Source organism: Salmo salar, chromosome 13 (assembly GCF_965601325.2).
Source record: "Salmo salar chromosome 13, fSalSal1, whole genome shotgun sequence".
NCBI lineage: Eukaryota > Metazoa > Chordata > Actinopteri > Salmoniformes > Salmonidae > Salmo > Salmo salar.
Window position 1 is genome coordinate 41,846,527 of NC_138303.1, and position 9,545 is coordinate 41,856,071.

Here is a 9,545-nt window from a genome sequence, read left to right on the forward strand (position 1 = left end):
TCTAACACCGCTATACCTGGCTATCAGCGGAGACCCGTCTGTCAGCAAAACAATTAGTTCAGCCTCATTTAGTTCAGTTCAACAGTTAGTTCAGCCTTTTTTAAACATAGCTGATATGGCTGACTTGCTTAAACAAATGTGGCATAAGGGAACGATGAGCGGATAAGAGGCAATCCGTCATTTTGATTAAGACATTAATTAGCGAGCTAAGACGGACGTAATCAATAACTATTTGTTCAGCACATTTGAAATATACATTTACAGAATTCAGAACATGGACCATTCTTACAGTATTCTCCCTGTACACCAAGTCAGAACTGTAGGATAATGAAAGGGGGAATATAAGCAGACAATTAAAGCGCTTACAATATTTGATAATGACATTTCTCTAAAACAGGCTCTAGGCTACATGTGCACCACCAAGTCAGAACAGTAGGCTAAGTTATGAGGGGGAAAGGGATGAAATTATTAGGGTGAAGCACATGGGCTACTAACAGCTTTCTACACCATATACACTTGGTATTACTTTCATAGCTACAGTATACATATCTCCCTGGCGTATTACATAATTTATGCAGCAGCATTCAATACATTTTTGGGCTCACCTTGTTGTGCCATAATCACTTGAATAGGAAGGTGTTGCGGCAGTCCATCTTGTGGGCAAATTTTGTCATCATATTTTGTCTGGCATTCTCTGGATTTATGGTGCTTTCAAGACAACTGGGAATTCTGAAAAAAACAAGGTAAAATCATGACGTCAGTGATCTTCAGGCCGAAGCTCTAGAAAGAGGCCCGAGTTCCCGACTTGGAATTCTGAGTTGGATGACTGTTCAAAATGTATTTTCCCAGTCGGAGCTCGTATTCTTCAGAGTTCCCAGTTGTCTTGAACTCGGCAGAAGTCATGCTTGATTGACAGCATTGCCAATGTATTCAACCTTTTCTGGCCCATGGTGTTGCATGTGAATGTTTATCCTTTTAAGCTTGTAAAAGGGACCCTTAAACCCAGACTTGGACCACAAATCGACTCCATTGAATAGCAGGCTAGTGATTGCTTTGCAACACTTGCAGTTAGCCACTGATTCCTTCCAAACCACTCATTGTTGAATTTGTGATTTCCAAATTGTTGTGTAATGTTTATGTCCCATGGCCGATGAGCACCAATACCTTTTATCTATAATTTCTCTTCATTTGACAAGAATTGAAAAGAATTTGCCAGTAGATTGTCGACTTGATTCATGATGACGACTGCTTGTCTAGCTTGCTAGCTAAGAGTTTGAAAGTATGCCGTTGACATGATCAGTCCAATCAAAGCTACGGTAGATACAAAGTGAATTGACGTCATTTTATCTGTAGCCAATGACCTTGAGCCTTCTTGGATGGGCGCTTCTAATGTAAATCTATGGCCACAGATCCCCATAGATTTTGTGGTGATGTAGTGTCCCCATGAGTGACAGAACACTGAGCCAATCACGGTGCAACTAGAGAACATTACCAACCCGTAAGCTCTGTATTTTCCGCTGACTGCCCCACCACCACAGAAAGCACAGCGCTAGTCTGAAACACCTACATACTCAAGAAAGCAAAAAAAAGACCATGTTTTTATACTGCTTTATTAACTCAATTATATTTTTTGTACATGGTTTGCAAACTGATATGTGACACATAGTAATGCCAAAATAACATGCAAAACAGGCAACAACAACAAAACAACAAGCTAAACAGGTGGGGCTCATAACAGGTGGGGTTCTGTATGACGGGTCGCCACTGAACCTTTCACTCATTAGCCTACCTAGTACGGCGCTTGGATTTTGAGTCAAGCTCGCTTTGTACCATGTGGGTCGCATCAGCCAGGTTTGGTTCAAACTGCTACTACCATCCATAATAGTCAACAACATATGACTGAAAGACATATCACACAAACACTGCTGGGGAGAGAAGTGAAGATTAGGAACTTGTTGTTCAGAGGGAAGAAAAGTAAACAGGAGAGTCAAATCTTCAGAACCCTGGCCTTTGCTTACCCATCAGCTGTAGATCATGGCTTTTCGCTATCCACATCTGGGAAAACAAAATTGACCAATGAGAAAGATTAGATAACCCATACATGCAGTATTAATTAGATAACCCATACATGCATAAACCATTTTAGCAGCAGCAGTTGTTGCATACATAGCCTACACTTTACAGATACGTCTTTTAGCAAAGATAAAAATGAAATAAATCCGTTTGAGCTCATTTCTACCAGCATGTCACCTGTACAACTAGAGGAGAAAAAAACTCTAGGTCACCTTTACTCCACACACAAAGGCACATACAAAACTCTCCCTCGCCGTCCATTTGGCAAATCTGACCATAACTCTATCCTCCTGATCCTCTGATTCCTGCTCACACAGGAAGTACCAGTGACGCACTCAATACAGAAGTGGTCCGATGAAGCGGATGCTAAGCGAATGGACTGTTTCGCTAGCACAGACTGGAATATGTTCTACTCCAACACCATCATTAAGTTTGCAGATAACACACGATGGTGGTGGGCCTGATCACCGACGACGAGACAGCTCACAGGGAGGAGGTCAGAGACCTGGCAGTGTGGTGGTTCCAGGAGAACAACCTCTCCTTCAGCGTCAGCAAGACCAAGGAGCTGAACGTGGACTACGAAGGTCAAAAGCCACGTGTCCTCCGAAACACAACCCTGCCAAGCCGCACTGCTTCTTGACACACTGCTCATTTAACACGGAAGCCAGCCACACCAATGTGTCGGAGGAAACACTGTACAGCTGGCTACCGAAGTTAGCGTGCATGCGCCCATCCGCCACAAGGAGTCACTAGAGTGCAATGGGACAAGGACATCCCAGCCGGCCAAACCATCCCCTAACCCGGACGATGCTTGGACAATTGTGTGCCACCTCATGGGTCTCCCGGTCGCGGCTGGCTGCGACACAGCCCGGGATCGAACCTGGATCTGTAGTGACATCTCTAGCACTGCGATGCAGTGCCTTAGACCGATGTGTCACTCGGGAGGCCAGGTGATATTTGAGAAGATTTTTTTTTTAAATTATGATTAGAATATTAAAAAAATATTATAAAAAATATTATTTTGGGTTAAAATAACACTCCAGGCAACTCATTGGTGTCTACAACTAGATAGAAAGTATGTAGAAATTATAATGGACATATATCTTCAAATAACTGCCCTTTTTCTGGCCCGCAAATTGATTTTGACAAACCCCAAAAATGTGTGGCCCTTAAATTTCAAAATCCCGATGTGGCCCTATCTCAAAAAAGTTTGCCCACCGCTGATCTAAGCCTAGGCCCTAGGCGGTAAATAAACAACATGTAGTAAAATGTAAAGTTACCGTTTTGATCACTCACCTGTCAAAAAGAACACCATCTGCAGATGAACAGAGAGGAATAGGCTGACATTTCACATTAAGATCCTGCTTATTCCTCTCTTTGGATTTGTGGATACATTTCATAATTTAAAAAATGTTTGTTTATGTCAACCGCGTGTATTCAACGGTGAGTGAGATGCTGCGTTAGCCTCTCGAATTTCAACTGGTACAACTACAATATAATGTGTTTTTTTTCTCAAAGTTGCCAGGATGTCACATGCATCACACTTATATCAGTGCACTCGTAACAACCTAAGCATTATGAAACTTCTATCAAATAAGTTGTATCAAAATAGCAATACATTTTTTATCTTGACTAAATTCGACACTCATTGTCCCCATACAAAAACTCATAATTAGCTTAATGATTCATTTTGGGAGCTAATCCCTCTCGCTTCACCTCTTCCTCTCTGACATTTGTTTGTTTGGATCCTATTTTTGTTTGGATTTTTACAAAGCAATTCAAAGATTTTGGATTTCATTAGAATAAGGCCCTTGGTTACGAGTCAAGTATGTGGCGGATGCTGGGAACTGAGACCTCCGAGTCATTAGATGGCAGTAATGCGCTGAAATGAAAATGAAAAATAAATTCCCCTGGAGGAAAAGTGTGTACTGCCGAAAAGTGAAGGGAGCCTGTCGTAAAATGGTTGCAACAATGTTGCCAGTAGAGAGTTCAGAGCTAAAAGTCAGTAGATAATAAACTTTTGCTATTTCAAAGGCGCTTGTTGTATTGTATACTTATGTTGAATGGATTCGATTCGAGGCGCCCGTCCCAAGTCGGTAGCCTACGTTAGGGGAGCCCTAAACTGAATTGATATCCAGCTATATTAGCGTTAAAATGGCATCATTCAACGGAGGGGGTAAGAACTCATAACAAATGTTCAAAACAAAGTCCACTTGGTAGTCAAATTATTCATTTAAATATTTGTGCTACACAAAAAGGTCCAATGCCTTTATCATCTAGCAGTCTGTTGTTAGCAATTATATGAAAATATGGCTAGCTATGTTTACAAGTTGCAAAGTAGGCCTACATTCAAATAGTCCCTACTCAAAGGTAGGATTAGTCTTGGTATTGCAGGGTAGGCTATGGTTGTCAATAATCATCATGGTCTTGAATAAAAGCTGGGTTTTATCCCATTTTTTCCCTCATCAACAGGAGGGAACCATGTACTTGTGGAAGTGAGCCCAGATATCCACATCTGTGGCTTCTGTAAGCAGCAGTACAATAACTTTGAGGTCTTTCTGGCCCACAAGCAAAATGGCTGTCATATACCCTCCTCTAACATATCAGCATCAAATTCCGCACCCACTCTTACAGGTAAGACCATAAGATGTCTCTCCCTACACGATCTTGTTTGAACATGCTACCCCAGACTCCTTTTATTATACTGTTGAAACAATGAATAGTCTATATGTTTTCAAGTTTAAAAAAAAGTCCTTTGTTATTTGGTAACTCAGTTGTCTGGAAATGTATCCTTTACAGTCAGAATATCCTCCCTTTGCCCCCAGATTCCAGCACAGAGTTTTTTGAGGAAGCCTACCAGACGTGTGTTATGAGAGGTGTCAAAAAGATCCTGACCAAAGCCCCAAAAACACCTTCCAAAAAAATAAAACCTGCCCTGACTTCAAAGAGACGCAGCTGCTGTTTCTCAGGTTGGTAGCTCACTCCCTCTTTCCTCGTTTATTACTCTTCTGACACATTGCTTCCATACAGCTGCAAGGGAGGAAGCACATTATTTGCTGGTCAGTTGCAACCAATTAGTTATTTACTGGGTCACATTTACTTTTTTTGATAGCTGACTTTTACACAACTTAATTCTACAGTGAAGTGGCCTTGAAATGTGGTTCAAACAACACTATTATATTCAGGCTGCATGAATCAATCAATTTTCTAATCAAATGCATAATTTATTCCTTTGCCCCTAGGTTGCTCTTTCAAGACACAGTACGGTCAAAAAGACATGGAGCGGCATCTCAAAACTCATACTGGTATGTAACAATACCAGTATTATTAGATCATAATTCAAATTGTATTTACGCTCATCCTAGTATGTATTGCAGTCGTGACATAAATGTATCCTCCAATCCACCTGTGTGTGTGTGTGTTTGTGTATATGTGCTTGTCTGTGTCCAGGTGAGAAGCCATTTGAATGTGAGCTGTGCCAAAAGCGGTTCAGCCGGAGGGACAAGCTGAACATGCACCTCCGATCCCACACGGGAGAGAAGCCTCACAAGTGCAAGTACTGTTCCTACGCTGCGGCCGACAGCAGCAGTCTGAAGAAACACCTCCGTATCCACTATGACGAGAGGCCCTTCAAGTGCCAGATCTGCCCCTATGCCAGCCGCAACTCCAGCCAGCTCACCGTACACCTCCGCTCACACACTGGTGGGTCTGCTTTCCCTTCACTACTTGGGTTGATTAATACACTGAAGCATGTAATTGGTGTTCACAAGTTATATAAGTCTGGTTCTGATATCTGGTTATTAAATGGTCTACATTGTTTCCCATTCATTTGGGATTTAAATATGGGACATGGACTCATTTCGGTATAAGACCACTTTTAACTTCTGAATAGTCTGACAAACGTACGTTTCGAGTCAAGTTTTTGTTGTTGTTGGGTGTTCTATAAAGATATATATTCCTCTATTTTAGGGGATGCACCTTTCCAGTGCACTCAGTGTGAAGCAAAGTTCAAGATCAACTCTGACCTGAAGAGGCACATCCGCATCCACTCGGGTGAGAAGCCTTATAAGTGTGACTTCTGTGAGTACCGCTGTGCCATGAAGGGCAACCTGAAATCCCACGTCCAGATAAAACACGGCACGTCCAACTCTTTTCCCTGCCCTGACTGTGACTTCCAGTGCACCAATAAGACAGCCCTGCGGCAGCACTCGCGAGAGCACCAGCCCACTCAACCCATCCAGTGCTCCAAGTGCATCTACTCCTGCTCCAGCAAGGGGGCGCTCAAGGTCCATGAGCGGATCCACTCTGAAGAGCGACCCTTCAAATGTGACTTCTGCAGTTTCGCCACCAAGCAGCGCAGCAACCTGGTCATCCACAAGAAGAAGTGCCATGCGGACAAACCTGAGAAGGGTGCAGGTGTTGGTGGGAAAGGAGGCAAAGCCAGTGTCGGTAACGGAGAGGACCCTGCCAAGCCTGTGAGCTCCCGGTACCGGGCCAAGCTGGATGCGACGCGGGCCTTCCGCTGTGACCTGTGCGAGGCGTCGTTTGTGAGGGAGGACTCTCTGCGCAGCCACAGGAAGCAGCACCGGGAATCAGGCTCTGAGCAGACTCTTTCCTTGACGCTACAGCCCATTACCTCCCAGCCCAGTAGTGTGACTGTGAGCCCTTTACCCAGGCAGGACAGCCACACCACCCAGTTCCCCCTCCACCATGTCCCCCTAGCTCCCCTGGCCCCCTACAGCAGTGCCCAGCTTAAGATCATAGTATCCCACCCTTTGGGTCAGGAGGGCTCCTTCCATCCCCTGCAGGCTGGGGTGGGTGTGGACATTGGGCAGCACCAGCATCACACCAAGGGTTCCTCCGCCGTCCTCCTGAGCCCAGAGAACCAGGACATGGTGGTCAACTCCATGATCCAGCAGGTCAACCTGAGCCTCACGCCCATGCAGCATATAGGAGGTCCAACAGAGGGCGCTGGTCTGGAGCCTGGGACGGTCCTGCTGACACACCTCTCCTCAGAGGACAGCAGTAACCCTCTGCATCAGGCCCTACTGCAGACAGCCATTACCTCCCAGGTCTCTTCAGCAGCTCACAGCACACAGGCCTTCATCACCACCTGCTCAGACCTGGAGGGCTTTAACGCTCTTATCCAGGAGGGGGGCACCGAGGTTACTGTGGTGACGGAGGGCGGGAACCACGGTAACCTAGTTGCCACGGCCACCTCCATGTTCCCGCCCCCGGACATGATGTGTAGCGAAGGTGGCCCTTCAGAAGACTTGGCCAAGCAGGCACATGTAACAGTGGTGCATGGGGTTGGGGACAATAGCATTACCACCTGTGAGGACAGTAGTCTCATTGTCCCTAGCATCAGTTTAGGCAGCCAGGGAATGGTCATCCACAGCTTGCCTCTGGTGGTGACTGCCCAGAACCAGCCTGTTCTAGAACAACTCTCAGTCTCTACACAGAACCTCTATTCAGTGTCGGACACACACAACATGGACGGCCTCCAAGACTGACTAGACCACCATTACTGAAGGTCTGCAACAGGTCAAATAGATATTTATAACAAATGGTTAGATGGCAGCTAATGTTCCGTTACAGAGTGATGACTCATGTCATGCTTAGATGAATTTAGTTGTTAATCATCATTTCAGGCTTGAATGAAGTATGTTTGGTACAACCTAGTCAAAATCGGATTATTTTAATCTTTGACATGTTTCCCAATCATGAACTTTTCAATTCTGTTGAACACGAGGCCATGCATTGCTTTAAGTGTCATGAAACTGGGCATTTCAGAAAAACAAATTAAAACAATATCTGCTTGTGTTTCTGTACTACTTTCCTATTATTTTGAAATGATAATTGAAATGTATTGTACTTGGTGTATGTTTCTGCTTTACCAAACTGTCGTTGACCATGAAATAGTATTAATACATTAAAGTTAAAAATGATAACTTACATCAAAAAACCTAGACAGTTATAGACAGAAAATACCTTATATGCTTTCCAGTTACCTATTATTTATGTCAATAGATGTTCCTAGTGTCCACAAGCTATTTGCTTAACGTTCTTAGTATCTTTACGGAATTGCAGCCTTTCATGGCTTTGGCAAAGAGTCATGGTAAACATATACATTTCAATTTGGTATTGGTACAATGCTGTGTTGATTCACCTGATAAAGAATGATCTATGTGCCTCAATTTCCGAATGAGGTCTTCCTCCTGTATGTTATATTGCAGGTTTGATTCATCATTGAAAATATGTCAAGGTATTTTTGTTTTCAAAGCACAAACTACTATCTACAATAGTCAATAGACATTTGATTGAATGCCTCTTCTGCTTGTTGTTTGCTATTATCCTCCTGGAGCCAGTTTGACATTCAGCCTTCAAGTCCTTAGTGTTAGCAGGGAAGTGAAGGCTGCACTTGAAAAGGGCTGCATCCCATACGGCACCGTATTCCCAATGTAGTGCACTACTTTTGACCAGGGACCATAGGGCTCAGGTCAAAAGAACTGCACCCTAAAGGGGACAGGGTGCCATTTGGGACGTTACCAAGGAGTCGCTCTGGCACAGTTGACCATTGATTTTTATTTCAGCACTAATGGCTTTAGAAGCTCAGCTGTGACCCCTCTGCTTTCTCTGACTGTGGATGGACACAATCTGAGCAAATCATTAGCTGGCTGATGCTCCGACTGCTCTTCCAACGAGGATGAGATCTTAAGAGTCATGGAATATGTGGAATGTCACTTTGATTCTGTAGAATGGAAATAATTGTACCTTTTTGAAGGATCTAGAGATCGATAGACGGTGGATGTAGTATCTGTGAAGTCCCAGTATTTGTGGAACGTACTGTGGTTATTTATTGAGATCTATATGATTTCTCATGTAAACATAACATTTTTTACAGTTGTATGTATGCTTATTTTAACCATTCTATATTCAGACATCTCGTCATTTCAGTGAAGCCTGGGTGTCCGAGGCTACCAGACATAACGCTCCAGCATCTCTAGCGCTCTGGTGTAATGTCCCTAGATTGCCTTTGGAGGTCAGTAAGTATCCAACATTAAAATCATCCTTCTGAACTATTGATCTGAACCAATGCCTCTTTTTTTTCTATAAACATTTTAGTGTCTATTTTCATCCCTGTAAATGTTTGATCTCATTAGGTATTATACAAAATGGAGTTTGTATTATGACTATATGAGTGATAATCAGACAGCAACATTATAATGCACCCTAGTGTGTATCTTTTTTTATAATGTGGGGTTAATTATCTCATTTAAGAGATTTTTTACGTGGTGTTTTATTACTAGAGTCCATTGGTTGAAGCCATAATTGCTGAGGCCTTGTAAAATTCCATTATGCATTAGGGTGACTGGCTGCTATGTGGGAAAAGTGTTTTAAAACTAGAATTGTTCTCTTATGCATCTCTTTGATCTATTATCAGGCAGAGAGCAGAGACTTCCAGGGTTCCA

At 43.4% G+C, this 9,545-nt stretch overlaps 1 protein-coding gene across 1 annotated transcript; it reads left to right on the top strand.

Annotated features, from left to right (window-relative positions):
* Positions 1–4,010: 4,010 nt before the first annotated feature.
* LOC106567118 (uncharacterized) lies at positions 4,011–7,896 on the top strand. Its single transcript, XM_014136035.1, has 6 exons — positions 4,011–4,249; positions 4,546–4,707; positions 4,899–5,042; positions 5,316–5,378; positions 5,524–5,775; positions 6,043–7,896. Exons 1-6 carry the CDS (start codon positions 4,228–4,230, stop codon positions 7,584–7,586), a joined length of 2,187 nt encoding a protein of 728 aa, XP_013991510.1. The 5' UTR covers positions 4,011–4,227; the 3' UTR covers positions 7,587–7,896.
* Positions 7,897–9,545: the final 1,649 nt, after the last annotated feature.